The sequence below is a fragment of the Exophiala dermatitidis genome, assembly GCF_000230625.1.
Source record: "Exophiala dermatitidis NIH/UT8656 unplaced genomic scaffold supercont1.4, whole genome shotgun sequence".
Lineage (NCBI taxonomy): Eukaryota > Fungi > Ascomycota > Eurotiomycetes > Chaetothyriales > Herpotrichiellaceae > Exophiala > Exophiala dermatitidis.
In genome coordinates, this window is record NW_008751649.1 from 3,098,418 (window position 1) to 3,110,712 (window position 12,295).

Sequence of the window (12,295 nt, forward strand, 5' to 3'; positions counted from 1 at the left end):
GACATGAAAGAAGAGCGAGAAAAAAGGAACCGATCTTGACCTTGGGGCCTGGGCAGGCCGCTGTCTCAGAACTACTAGTACATCCTTGACTTGACTAGACATGAGAGAGTGCAGAGGGGGAAAAAAGAGAATCGATCTTGAGCTTGTGCGCAATCATAGTATGAATAATGAATGAATAATGATCAGCTGTCTTGTCTCGACTGAATTGGATACCACTGGCACTGCCAGGCCCATATGCCAAAGTCAAGACTAAAAATAAAACAAACCTTGGCAAAGCCTGGTTTCTGTGTCGCCAAACGAAACCAGGACGACTATAAAATACGTCTTAACTCTTGACCAAAAATCATTCGATTCCAAACACATATTTACCTACCTAGGTGTCTTCAGTCACTCATTTACCCCGTATGTAGCTGGGCTTCATGGGGTCTAGGTTCTTCCTTCTTTCCCCCCTTATTTTGGCCCTTTTTTCGACATTTTCGCTTTGCCTTTTGGGCGGTCGAAGTGTTGGTGGTGGTGGTGGTGGTGGTGGTGGTGATGGTGGACAACAAATACAATAATGGGGATGCAAGGGCAGTAAGATACAGCGGCCAGCCTACTAGTAACTTATCTCAGATATGGGTCATGGCAGAGTAAGACGAAAGGAGACGAGGCAACGAGTGCTACTAGGCACACTCTATGTGCCGGGCATACTAACACAGAAAACAGAATTCGTTGCACTCAGTCATGTTGCTTAATAGTAGGTAATCAAGACGTACTACTCATTCATGGTCTATCCATAGTAGTGATTGCTGGCCATTCTCATTCCCCATCATTTGCAAAACAGTACCCAGCCTGCATTCCAGCCCCTGGATGAAAAGACTCAAAGACCCAAAGACTCCTACGACACCTACATATCCAGCACAATGGCCTGGCATCTCCTGCTCACGAAGGGAGGGGAGGGACCGATTTGCACCGCTACCAGACGCATCATTCATCGAGCGTCTGTTGCTCTGCCCGGAATCAATACATCAGACACCGTCACCACCGCCCAAACACCCCCTATCCAGCCCGCTTTGTAACCACAGTCTTGACCGAAGACGTTGCACATGTTCGAAGTGAAAGAGAAAAGTCCGAGAACGAGGCACAGCCTACTGTCATCTCGAAAGACCTCAGAAAATAGTTCCAAAAGTGCCATCGGTCTCGATGCGCTTTCTCGGGCTTGAATCGGCATCGGGTTTGCGGTGTCTGTTTGCAAATTAACATATAAGTCCACAAGACACAACAATTCAATACATACCTGAAGGTGAATCCGACAAACAAACTCTTGCCCATCTTTTCGTCCCGCTCGGCCATCTCTTCTAGAGCTCTCTGCTTGTCATGCACTTCCTTGTACTTGGCCATATCAGCCTCGTTGCTGAAGTCGTCGAAGTAACCAGCATCCGTCTCAGAATCAAGCTCTGGAACAAAGGGCGCTTTCTGCTCTCTCAAGGTATTGAAATCTACTTCGGCAAAGTATTCGTGCTTGTGAATCTCCGAGATGTTCTTGAACCGATGCTCCTTCGCGGCAACAAGCCGAGTGATCAGATCCCAGGTGCGCTTGCTGAGGAAATAGTTTGGATCGTCGTAAATGGGTTTCCGCAGGACACGTTGCCATCTCTTCAGATTCTGCCATGTTTCGTCCACAGTGGCTCCGGCAAAGGGAGGATATCCGGCCAATGCCTCAAACAACATGCACCCGAGAGACCAGTAGTCGACCGTAAAGTCGTACTGTTCGCCTTTGAGAACCTCGGGAGCCATGTAGTCGGGCGAACCAACAATGGACTTGGCATAGTTGATGTCCTTCTTTCGAAGAGAGCGATATCCCTCGCGTCGCTGATCAGCCGACCGATCTTCAACCGGGGTGATACCAAATGGCACAGGCGTGTTTCCAACCTCCTCAAGCTTGATTCTCATGCTCTCGATCTTGATCGGGCTCAGCATTCCAGCGGCAAGACCAAAATCGGTGAGTTTGACATGGCCGGTGGCATCAATCAAGAAGTTCTCAGGCTTCAAGTCGCGATGAATGTAACCTAGGGTATGTAGAGCATCAACACATGAAAACATTTCTGCAATGTAGAAGCGTGCATGACGATTGTGAAGGACGCCAGTGTTGTTGAGCAAGGTTCTGAAGTCACCGCCAGGGACGTACTCCATGGCCAGGTAGATCTGCTCCTCATCCTGGAATGAGTACAGTAGTTTGACCAACCACTCCGACTTGGCAGCAGTCAGAATGTCTCTCTCCGTCAGGATGTGTCGCACTTCATCCAATTTGAAGAGCAGCTTCTTCCGCATGACCTTGAGCGCGCAGACTTCTCGTGTATCCTTTTTCTGAGCCAGATAGACCTGACCATAGCCACCTTGGCCGACCTGTGTCAAGATCTGGAAGTCGCCATGTCGGAGACGAGTTCGACGTTTGCGTAGATTGGCACGTTCGCGACCCAAATATTTGTGTCGAGCGGCATCGTATTCCTCCTTGGGAGTCTCTGGTGGAGGCGGAAATGAAGCTTTGAAGGCCGCTTCTCTGGCTTGTCGGTTATGGACGTAGGAGAGAAGATCGAAGTAGTAATCAAGGAAGTCTAAAATGGAATCAGCATATAAACATGAATTCATACTGGCCAGACTTACACAGTTGTGTCACGTTCGCGAGACGTTTGAGCTTAGGCATCTGGAGCTTTTGCATTTCCTCGGTAGTTAGGCCGCGGGTGATTGTCTTCCTGGATTCTGTAGGCTGATACTGTTCCTGTCTGGAAATGGCAGCATGATTTTGTTGAAAATCCTTTCCGAAGCGCAATCCTGACGCAGGCGCATTTTCTTTGTTGGATTGACGTGTTGGGCTCTCAGCACGGCTATGATGATGAGTAGGAGGATCGGCGAAAGGGTCTTTGGCAATGTTGTCATCTCCCGCGGACAGGGCTTGTTTCGTGGGAGACTTGGGTTGGCTCTTTGTGGGCGACATGGGATTGAGTTTCATGGCATTTTCGAACACGTTAGGCAGGTCATTAGCGCCAGGTGGAAGTTGTTTCTTGCTCGGGCTGCCTTGAGGAGTCTGCATTGGACTGGTGAAACCATGGTTACCGCCGGGAGTGGTGGGGGTCTGAGGACGCTCGTACAGCTCGTTTCCCGAACGAGTGTGCAGGAGAGGTGGAGGCATTGGCATGACCATGTTGAGGTCGTGTTGTGATTTGGGCGAGAGTGGCGTGCTGCTAACAGCCATTTCTCAAGAGAGAAAAAAGAGGGTCAAGTTGTGGTGACGCGGCTGTGGCAGAAAGAAAGGGTTGTTCCTGCTGCAAGTGAAGCCGGCCGATCACAAAGACGATTCCGTCTAGCGATCTTGCCGAGGCGTGTGAGCCTCAATGCTGCAGTCCAAGCTGAGGGATACCAGTTAAGTAGACGATATCGAGAGCGATGCCGCAGTTGTCGACGCAGGCAATTGCTAGTAGATTGGAAGTCGTGCTGTGAAGTTAAACTTGAAATGCACGATACCCAGAGGGGACAGACAGGCTTCTTGGGGGATCAACACACTGAACCAAGGGGGGAATAGTCGCAGTCTCCAGAGGCAACGGCGCGTCGGGGCCAGAAGCCGCGCATGTACAGGAGGAAACTCTTCCGAGTCTAGGCGCACCGTAGCGGCTAGCTTAAATGCGATTGAGTTATCGACCCGATAAGTTTAGCGTCGTGCAGGCGGTGAACTTGAAGCCGGCAGAATGCTCAGTACTCCCCGCCTGCAGTCCTCAACGTCATATCGAACCCCTGCCCAGCGCTGGCTCAAGTTCATAAAAGTGTCAAACACCGCAGAAAGGCAGTCAGCGCGTCATGCATCTGACCTACTTGTAGTAGGCAGCAAGGACATAACTTTTTATAAAAGGATATCAGGCGCGGTAACTAGTTGAGGCACTGCTACCACCATTTCCTTCACCCTGGCTGCCAGATCCACCACTCGGCTATCCCGCCTGCTTTCCACGATGGCTCATCCCACGACCACCTCCACGGCACCATGGAAGCCGACATTTGAAGCCCATCTGGACCAGGTCGGCGGCGCTGGCGCAGAATTCGTTCTCTCGACCGTGACGGCAAACGGCTTACCACGGGCCCGAACATGTATATTCCGCGGCTTCTGGGCCACCCTACCGCCCAACGAGCACAACAAACTCCCCAAAAACCCCCCAATCTATGAATCGGACTGTCCTACATTTACAACCGATGCACGCATGGGAAAAGTGTATGACCTCTTTGCGACGGGCAAAGGGAAGGGCGACCTGGCGCAGTCGCGTTCTGGCTCTGGCGGCGGCGGTCCCGTAGAAGCCGTCTTTTGGATCAAAGAAACAATGACCCAATGGCGGATACGAGGAAAGTGTTGGCTCATTGCGGCCGACGACGCTGAAGGCGGTGACGAGGCACAAAACTCCGGAACCGTGACTGTCAAGGCCGAGGTTGGACGATATATGCGGGTGAAAGAGGGATCCGGTCATGCCGCTAAGGACAAAGACTGGTCGTGGAGACTGGAAGTGGAAAACTACTTTGAGAATCTGTCGCCCGTGATGAGAGGGACTTTCAAGAACCCACCTCCAGGCCAGCCACTCCAAGAAGGTAAAAATGACCAAGCAGGCGAAGGATTGGGACAGCAAGCAGGACACTTATCGGACGAGCCTCTTGCGCGAAGGAATTTCAGAGTCTGTATCATTACCCCTGAGCAAGTAGAGGCGGTCGATCTCAGCGATCCTGCCAACTGCACGCGCCAGGTATGGACATTGGCCGAAGAAGTGGGAGGACCTGGGGGTCCGCAGCCAAGTGAATCTATAGGAGAGTGGAATTTGGTGGAGACGTGGCCTTGAAAGGACTTGGTCCTTTATACTATTTGTCGCTACATACTCAAGTCAGAGCTTCAATGTGTAACATGGACGCGGCACGTCTGGAGAAAAAGAACTCGATGCAGCGTTTGTAGATGGAGGCTATCTCAGTAGAGCTGTTGATGCTGGTTGACAATGTGCTGCTTGCAGAAACTGTCCAGATGCAGGACGTTGCATCGCTGTATGGAAATCGAAATCAAATCAGGGCCACCGCGCCGAGAACGGCAGCTCCCAAAACACCCCAGCCAGCCGTGAACATCGCGGCGCTGTTGCCGGTCTGGGAGGTCGTAGCGCCACTCGCAGTACCGGTCGCACTCGAGCCGGTAGATGAGGCAGACGAGCCTGAGCTGGAGCTGGAACCGGAGCCACTCTGAGGCGAGCCATCAGCATTTGACTCGTTGGCGTTGATTTTGGAAGACAGAGGATAAGCAGTAACTCCGGTTCCATTGGAGCACGCGCTGGGGAGGGACTGGATGGTGGGAGATGAGGTGAAGGTCAAATCGGCGCACTGAAAATCCCATCATGTTAGTTGAAACCATTCCCACGATTGATTGTCCGCAGTACTGTACATACCACGTAGAGGCCGCCACCGCCCTCTGCATTCGTGATGACCTGTAAAGTGCCGTTTGTGCCATCCGTGATGTTCAGGTCCGCCGGGATTTGCACCGACGGTAGACAGAAGCTTCCCTCGCCTTGTTCCTGCAGGGTCTGTTCCAGCGTGATGTTGAAGTGGTCGCCCGGGTCGTTGCCCAGCGCTAGAAGCATTTGCACGACGGCGCGGTCATGGCCCATTTCGAGCGCAACTGGAAACGCGGAACTCGAGACCACGGTGCGATTGTCGCTGATGGCGAAGCCACCGCAGGGGAACTTGCCCTCGCTTTCGTCCTCATCGCTTCGGGGTGTTGGGTAGAGGATGTGGAAATGCGCAGAGACAAGGAGCGGTAATGAGAGGAGAGCGACGAGGGATTGAGGAATCATGATGGGCGAACGTCGGGAGGTAGATGGGAAGTGAGATGCGTTGTTGGTAACGAAAATGACCAGGCCAAAAGGAATCAGAGCAAAAGGACGTTCGAATGGCTCGATGGGGACACAGCAAGATATAAAGCACTTGAACCGCGAAGGAAGTGTCAAGGGGTGTTAAGCATTGGAAGGCCGGTTACGGTCAGGCCTTGTCGCGTCTTGACTCGGAAGCCTAGCCTGCTTAGCGAGCTTACCGGTTGAGGACCGAAGCATTAATTGCACTGGCGGGAGTATCGCAGTCCAGCCTGAGCGGTCGGTCATTGATGCTCTCGTCAGCTGTCGCGCGGTGCGGTTGTGGATGAAAAGAGCCATGGATTGGGCTGGAATGTTACTACGTCGTTACTAGTCACCGCCCAAAAACATGCGCATCTGATGGTGGAGACCGGAAACTTGCTCACATCGGAGAAAAAGGGGGCGAGCCATGCAGTCACTGGCCAGGGGAGCCTCGTCAGACAAAAACCAGCCGATTTATTATTCACTGATTTATCGCTGCCACAGATGTGGTTCGGTCCGCCGTAGGACAAGATTTCCCAAGGTACTGTACTAGTAGTGCGAGGCTACGAGGACCTGTGCAACGAGAACATAATAATACTTGTAAGAAACTCGTAGATAGCAGTGACTTCATTATAAGACGGCTCCGACGGACTCGCCGAACGCCTCTATCGTCGTATGAAGGGTATCCTGAACGCTCCAACTCTAGCAATGCATCAATGTAAATGCTCGTCAACCTGGGCATATCTGCCCGCCAATAGCTCGCCCACAAAAGTGCCTGCCAACACCGAGAGGAAGTAGCCGACGTTCATGGTCATGACTCCCAGCATCCTGCACTCCAGTCAGTATACCGACAAACAGCAAGCAGCTGGTGATTTCACTCACAGTAGATATGAAACACCGGCGATGATGGTCATTAGAACAGCTCGAGGGATGTCGATGGATAATCGAAAGGGAAGAGTCCCGCCCGTTCTCGCCTGAACCACCTTCACGTTCTCCTCAACTCCTTGGGCCGTGAGTAAAGAAGCGGTTTTTGCATCAGGATCCTCATCGATTCTGCCAGCCTCGGTCGATCTGCCCTTCACCAGAACAAACCGCCGGTTTCGTGCGGCGGCGGACCACCTCTGCTCACATAATGCTTTGGCGGCGAAGAGGAGTCGCAAAGTCACCGCAAGAAGGAGGAGGAATATGCAAGTGCCAGCATAACCGCCTTCAGAAGTGGGCGTCCAGGCGTTGGAAAATAGAGGCGTAGAGTGTGAGTTGGTGAAGACCATGGCCATCGACATGGACATCGAGTCCGAGCTCGAGCTTGAATGAGAATTCGACATGTCCATTTCGTCAAGATTGTTGCAGACAGAGTGACTTGTGGTCTTTAATTTTGACGTGGTGGTTTATGAAGATCCCACAGACAAAGGGCGGAGAGGGTTGTTTGGCGTCTTTGTATAAATTCTCGACGATAGAGCCGGGGAGTCGAGCCAAGGTTTCCTAGTCTTGTGTTGGGTTCCTGAGCATGTTATGGGAGGTGTATAGCGTCGAAGTGAAACCCGGCAATGAGTGGCGTATGACGGCGAGGAGGAGAGGAAGCGTGCGAACGAGGTCCTCAGTTCAGTTCAACTTGGAAGGTGTTTGCAAGTCGATCCCGCGGTCTCCACCGCTACAAGTAGTCCTGTCAGACACGGCGCCTTTCGGCTTTTGGCGCGATCCATCGACATCTTGAAGTTCCCGTGGAACTGAAGTCGCGCTTCAAGGTTGAAAGATGAGCAAGTTCTTGGCTGCGCAGGTTTTGCGGGCGCTAGTAGTAAATCCCATTTTAGCATTGTCGGCGTCAGGATGGAACAGGCTCCTGGTGGGGTCCTTCTTTGTGTGCAGTGGCGCAGGGTTCCCAGCCGAAAGACAAGGATACTCGCGACAGTTGATCGCCCGCCTAACCGCGTCTGTTTCGCCTGGACTCGGAGGGGTGACGCCTAAAGAGCCTACACTCCCGGTTAATCAGGTACGCTTTGTTACTGCCACAGCGGCTGTCATGAGGTACCTGTTGGCTTCAACTTGTACGATTCTGGATTTCTAGAGATCTCGTGTTTCTGTCTCTCGATGCTCTAAACTCACGAGATCCTTTACGAGCACAACTCCAAGTCCGATCTTGTCAATTTCTTGGCTTCAAGTCACAGAATTGCAGTTTTGCCTCTCGGGTTTCGACGATTCCAGTTCCACATCAAGGTACCGCTCACCGCCGCGCCGAGTCCTCATCCGAGCCCTTGAGCACATTTGTACCCGGGTTCGTCTTACGTGTACACGAGCCAATCCTACAGGAATTATATTCGATAGTATAGTATCACACAGCACTCTCTCCGGTCGTTCTTTGCGACTTCAAGCCATTTAACGTCCATTGTCCAAGTACATTTTACCAAAGTCCGCGATCGCAACGAATTGTTACCTTATCCTCTCCAAGTCGCCTCCAATCGGTCTAACCACTCGGACGTTCACGCGGGGGAACATATGGCACAAGACAGTCGTTACTAGCAACCGGTTCGTTTGGCTTTATATCAGCTCCGTCTTCTCGCCAGGTTGTTGCCCTCGAAGATGGCCATTACGCATCTCTCTCCCCGCCATGATATGGGCGGCATGGATATGGGGAGCATGGGCTCCGGGAGCGGCGTGCCTGGGTATTTCTACATGCAAAAAATGTTCTGGGCGGTAATTGGAACTGCGATTGGAGTGGCCGCCCTCTGCAACCTGCTCAACCACATTCTGCTCTGGCAGCGACAACGAAGTTTGAGTGCGAAACCCAAGTCGTTCCTCTGGTCATCTTATGCCACACTGACAGCGGTGGCCCGGGAGATCAGCTCCGCTTCATTGCCAGCATACCAACTCAAATGGCTGAAATTCCGCGCGCCTTCCTTGGGCAAGACGATTATGGTTCTCTCATACCTTATTACCGTCATTGTGTTCTGCTTTTACAAATACGACACAGAGGACCAGTGGAGCTGGGAGAACATTGCTTATCGGTGTGGGTGCATCGCTCAAGCTCAGCTTCCTCTTGTCTTCCTCCTTGCCGGCAAACAAAACATTGTTGGCTTCCTTTCAGGTATCAGTTATGAACGGCTGAATTGGTTGCACCGCTGGGTGGCCCGTATTCTATGGTTGACGGCCACATTTCACTTGATGTTCTGGTTCAGGAGTTGGGCAAGATATGACTACATCAAGGTGAAATTGACCACCGACTCCATGACGCAGACTGGGTTTGCTGCGTGGTGCATTCTGACCGCCCTTGTGGCCACGTCATTTGCTCCAATGCGACGGGTGAATTATGAAGTATTCGTCGTTGCACATCTGGTCCTTTTTGCAGGGTTCATTGGAGCTGTTATGCTCCACGTCGACTACGGGAAGACCTACGTCTGGGTTTGTGTGGCGTTGTTCTTTTTCGACCGAGTTGCGCGATTCCTGGTCACACTCGTGGCCAACTTGTCGATTTTCCACCGTCGTGTGCCAGGCAGGAGCCTCTTCTGGGCAAACAAGGCCGTCTTGACACCGTTACCTGGAAATGTGACCCGGATCACTATTGACAAGCCGGTATTGCGATGGAGTCCTGGTCAGCATGTTTTTCTGTCATGTCACACCGTGGTTCCTTTGCAGAGCCATCCTTTCAGCATCGCTTCATTGGAGTCGGATGGAAAATTGGAATTTCTGGTCCAAGCTCAGAAAGGGGGCACAAAACGTCTGCATCGATATGCGCTGAGAAATCTCGGTCTGCCGCGGTCTGAGGATGTAGCAGACGTGAAATATAAACTGGTGGGGGTCGAAGGGCCCTATGGGAAGATCCGACCGCTACGGCAGTTTGACAGCATTTGCTTCTTCGCCGGGGGCACTGGCGCAACATTTACCGTCCCTCTAATGCGAGATATTGTACGGAGGTGGAAGTCCAGCGTTGATGGCGCGTCTGGTATCGTGACACGGAAGATCCGTTTTGTTTGGGTAGTCAAGTCCCAGGATCGAGTGGGATGGTTCAAAGAGCAACTCCAAACAGCGCTTCTAGACGTTGGAAATGTCCAACGATGCGATGGATTCTCCAAGAAGGAACTTGACCTTAGCATCTATGTCACTTGTGACGAGACGCTGGACGCATCCAACGGCGATGCCTGCTGCGAGCCTCCAGCACACGGAACTGTCAAAGTGGCAGACACGACTTCCTCCGACGCGGAAGCCCTGACGAAAAAGGTGGCGGATGAAAAGGTGGAAGTACGGTCTATTGCATCGACAGATCGGAACAACGATGGGTGTGGGCCGGATGGAACTTGCTGTTGCAAGAATGCGGTGGACGAAGACGGGGAAGCAATTAGATGCTGTTGCTGCGGGCCTTCATCGAGCTCCATCCCTTCCTCGTCGTCAGTTTCGTCAATCAGCGAGAAAAGCCCCAAGGCATTAAAGGCAATGTCAGCTGCAGCGGTACCGCAGCTCAAGTTGATCGGAGGGCGACCCAAACCTCGTGACATTATTCGAAAAGTTTTAGAGGAAGCCGAAGGAGAAAGCGCGGTGGTGGTATGCGGTCCTCAGGGACTACAGGACGACGTCCGACGCAGTGTCGTGGCGTTGAGTGACGAGCGTGCTGTACACAAAGGTACTGGGGCCCAAGGCATATATCTTCATGTGGAAGGGTTTTCTTACTAGGTGATACCTTGGTGGATTAGTGTTCTGGCATAGCGATGGCGTTTGGAAAATTGCTATTCGGTTTTGGACTGGGATGAGGGATATGATTCCCACGAAGATATTGTATAGATCAGCAGGGCAGGACGTTGGCCGGAATGGCAGACTGTTAGACCACATGAAAAAGGTCTTCTCGAGTATATTACTGAACCAGGTCGACTCCGTGCAAATGTGGAAACAATAAGACTGCAATACTAAAATGAGGCTGGAGTGGCACCATGTATGTACAACTATAAGTATACCGCTTAGTCATCTGATTGTGCCATCTTTACGGCCGTTCCATCGATTGATTGAGTTGTACAACTTTCACGTATCATCAAGCATGAAGAAGCTCCGCGCCGGTATTCAAACAGGCAACGGCCGATAAGACCATCCGTTACTATTCGAGCATAGCGCATGTTTGCGCCTTTGACATCTCGAACGGTGTGGGTGATGGGTGAGTGGTTTTCCCAAATTAATCTCAATTCCATGACGCAGCCCGAGGAACATATCTGAACCGCTGGCCCGTCTTCCTCACGACGACCCTCCCATATAAACACTGCATGTGAAAAGCTATCAAAAGTCTAACATGAGCGAACAAGAAACCCACAGTCAAAGTTCTACCACCACCAATACACAGCGAACTACTACCACTACTACGACTCCCACGACGACGGTTCTTTCACAACTACAACAACTTCCAATAGGCCTCTTTACTCCATACGCACTCCATCCCATCCAGGGCATTGAAATCCTCGCCCCCCGTTTCGCAACAATGTGGCCCTTCAGCAACAGCGGCGTGACATTCAACCCAGAAACCGACATTCCCAATCTATCCGGCAAAGTGGCCCTCGTCACCGGCGGCAACAACGGCATCGGCAAAGAAACAGTCCTCCAACTAGCCAAACACAATCCGCACAAGATATTCCTAGCTGCACGCACCGAATCAAAAGCGCGCGACGCCATAGCCTCGATCAAATCTCAGGTCTCCCAGGATGTCGACATCGAATATGTACCACTCGATCTGACATCGTTGCCATCCATCAAGTATGCCGCCGACCAAGTCATCAGCCGCAGCGACCGACTCGATATCCTCGTGTTGAACGCGGGCATCATGGCCGTGCCACCTGGCAAAACGGCTTCTGGGCAGGACATCCAGCTGGGAACCAACCACGTCGGCCATTTCCTGTTGACCAAGTTGCTACTGCCGGTGTTGCAGACCACGGTTGAGAAATATAACCCCGACGTGCGTGTCGTGTCGGTGTCGTCCGAGGCCAACAACTTGGCTCCAAGCCTTGATACTATCTTGTCGACTGAGAAACTGACTGCTACGAGTCCCTGGACACGATATGGGGCGTCCAAAGCGGCTAACATCATGTTTGCTGCTGAATTGGCAAGAAGGTATCCCGCTTTCACGAGTGTTTCGTTGCATCCGGGGGTTATTAAGACGGATTTATATCTCCCTAGCTCGGGAGCGAATCCTTTGCTTAAGTATGGTTTGATGGTTGTTGGGCCGCTGATTTATCAGACTATCCCGACGGGGGCGCTGAATCAGTTGTGGGCGGCGGCGGGGGCGAAAAAGGATGAGCTGGTTAATGGGGCTTATTATACCCCTGTTGGGAGATTGAGGAAGAATAAATGGGCTGAGAATCCGGATGCTGGACGACGGCTGTGGGAGTGGACTGAGAATGAGTTGAAGGCTGCTGGGTATTAATTGATTGATTGAGGTTCAAGATGGT

General features: G+C 52.0%; 6 protein-coding genes across 6 annotated transcripts; 3 read left to right on the plus strand and 3 right to left on the minus strand.

Moving 5' to 3' along the window:
* Positions 1-707: 707 nt before the first annotated feature.
* HMPREF1120_05414 (cell cycle protein kinase DBF2) lies at positions 708-3,598 on the minus strand. Its single transcript, XM_009159588.1, has 3 exons — positions 2,644-3,598; positions 1,277-2,594; positions 708-1,224 (listed from the first exon to the last, which is right to left on the minus strand). Exons 1-3 carry the CDS (start codon positions 3,230-3,232, stop codon positions 1,149-1,151), a joined length of 1,983 nt encoding a protein of 660 aa, XP_009157836.1. The 5' UTR covers positions 3,233-3,598; the 3' UTR covers positions 708-1,148.
* A 109-nt stretch (positions 3,599-3,707) lies between these two features.
* On the plus strand, positions 3,708-5,425 carry HMPREF1120_05415 (uncharacterized protein). The gene has a single exon (XM_009159589.1). The coding sequence runs from the start codon at positions 3,981-3,983 to the stop codon at positions 4,848-4,850; it is 870 nt and encodes a 289-aa protein (XP_009157837.1). The 5' UTR covers positions 3,708-3,980; the 3' UTR covers positions 4,851-5,425.
* Positions 4,678-6,188, minus strand: HMPREF1120_05416 (uncharacterized protein). The gene is made up of 2 exons (XM_009159590.1): positions 5,439-6,188; positions 4,678-5,373 (listed from the first exon to the last, which is right to left on the minus strand). Exons 1-2 carry the CDS (start codon positions 5,841-5,843, stop codon positions 5,062-5,064), a joined length of 717 nt encoding a protein of 238 aa, XP_009157838.1. The 5' UTR covers positions 5,844-6,188; the 3' UTR covers positions 4,678-5,061.
* A 239-nt stretch (positions 6,189-6,427) lies between these two features.
* On the minus strand, positions 6,428-7,798 carry HMPREF1120_05417 (uncharacterized protein). The gene is made up of 2 exons (XM_009159591.1): positions 6,762-7,798; positions 6,428-6,707 (listed from the first exon to the last, which is right to left on the minus strand). Exons 1-2 carry the CDS (start codon positions 7,208-7,210, stop codon positions 6,593-6,595), a joined length of 564 nt encoding a protein of 187 aa, XP_009157839.1. The 5' UTR covers positions 7,211-7,798; the 3' UTR covers positions 6,428-6,592.
* Positions 7,799-8,456: 658 nt separating this feature from the next.
* Positions 8,457-10,541, plus strand: HMPREF1120_05418 (metalloreductase transmembrane component; the record flags this gene model as incomplete). Its single annotated transcript, XM_009159592.1, has 1 exon — positions 8,457-10,541. One exon carries the CDS (start codon positions 8,457-8,459, stop codon positions 10,539-10,541), a length of 2,085 nt encoding a protein of 694 aa, XP_009157840.1.
* A 790-nt stretch (positions 10,542-11,331) lies between these two features.
* Positions 11,332-12,270, plus strand: HMPREF1120_05419 (short-chain dehydrogenase/reductase; the record flags this gene model as incomplete). The annotated part of the gene is made up of 1 exon (XM_009159593.1): positions 11,332-12,270. One exon carries the CDS (start codon positions 11,332-11,334, stop codon positions 12,268-12,270), a length of 939 nt encoding a protein of 312 aa, XP_009157841.1.
* Between the last annotated feature and the right edge of the window lie 25 nt (positions 12,271-12,295).

Bases quoted from the DNA above. Each gene is read 5' to 3' on its own strand.
- HMPREF1120_05414 (XM_009159588.1), bottom strand. From the start codon at position 3,232: ATGGCTGTTAGCAGCACGCCACTCTCGCCCAAATCACAACACGACCTC. The intron at 2,595-2,643 runs GTAAGTCTGGCC...ATTCCATTTTAG, and splicing joins CGCGAACGTGACACAACTGT to ACTTCCTTGATTACTACTTC. The intron at 1,225-1,276 runs GTATGTATTGAA...ATTTGCAAACAG, and splicing joins TTTGTCGGATTCACCTTCAG to ACACCGCAAACCCGATGCCG.
- HMPREF1120_05415 (XM_009159589.1), top strand. From the start codon at position 3,981: ATGGCTCATCCCACGACCACCTCCACGGCACCATGGAAGCCGACATTT.
- HMPREF1120_05416 (XM_009159590.1), bottom strand. From the start codon at position 5,843: ATGATTCCTCAATCCCTCGTCGCTCTCCTCTCATTACCGCTCCTTGTC. The intron at 5,374-5,438 runs GTATGTACAGTA...TGGGATTTTCAG, and splicing joins GCGGTGGCGGCCTCTACGTG to TGCGCCGATTTGACCTTCAC.
- HMPREF1120_05417 (XM_009159591.1), bottom strand. From the start codon at position 7,210: ATGGACATGTCGAATTCTCATTCAAGCTCGAGCTCGGACTCGATGTCC. The intron at 6,708-6,761 runs GTGAGTGAAATC...ACTGGAGTGCAG, and splicing joins GCCGGTGTTTCATATCTACT to GATGCTGGGAGTCATGACCA.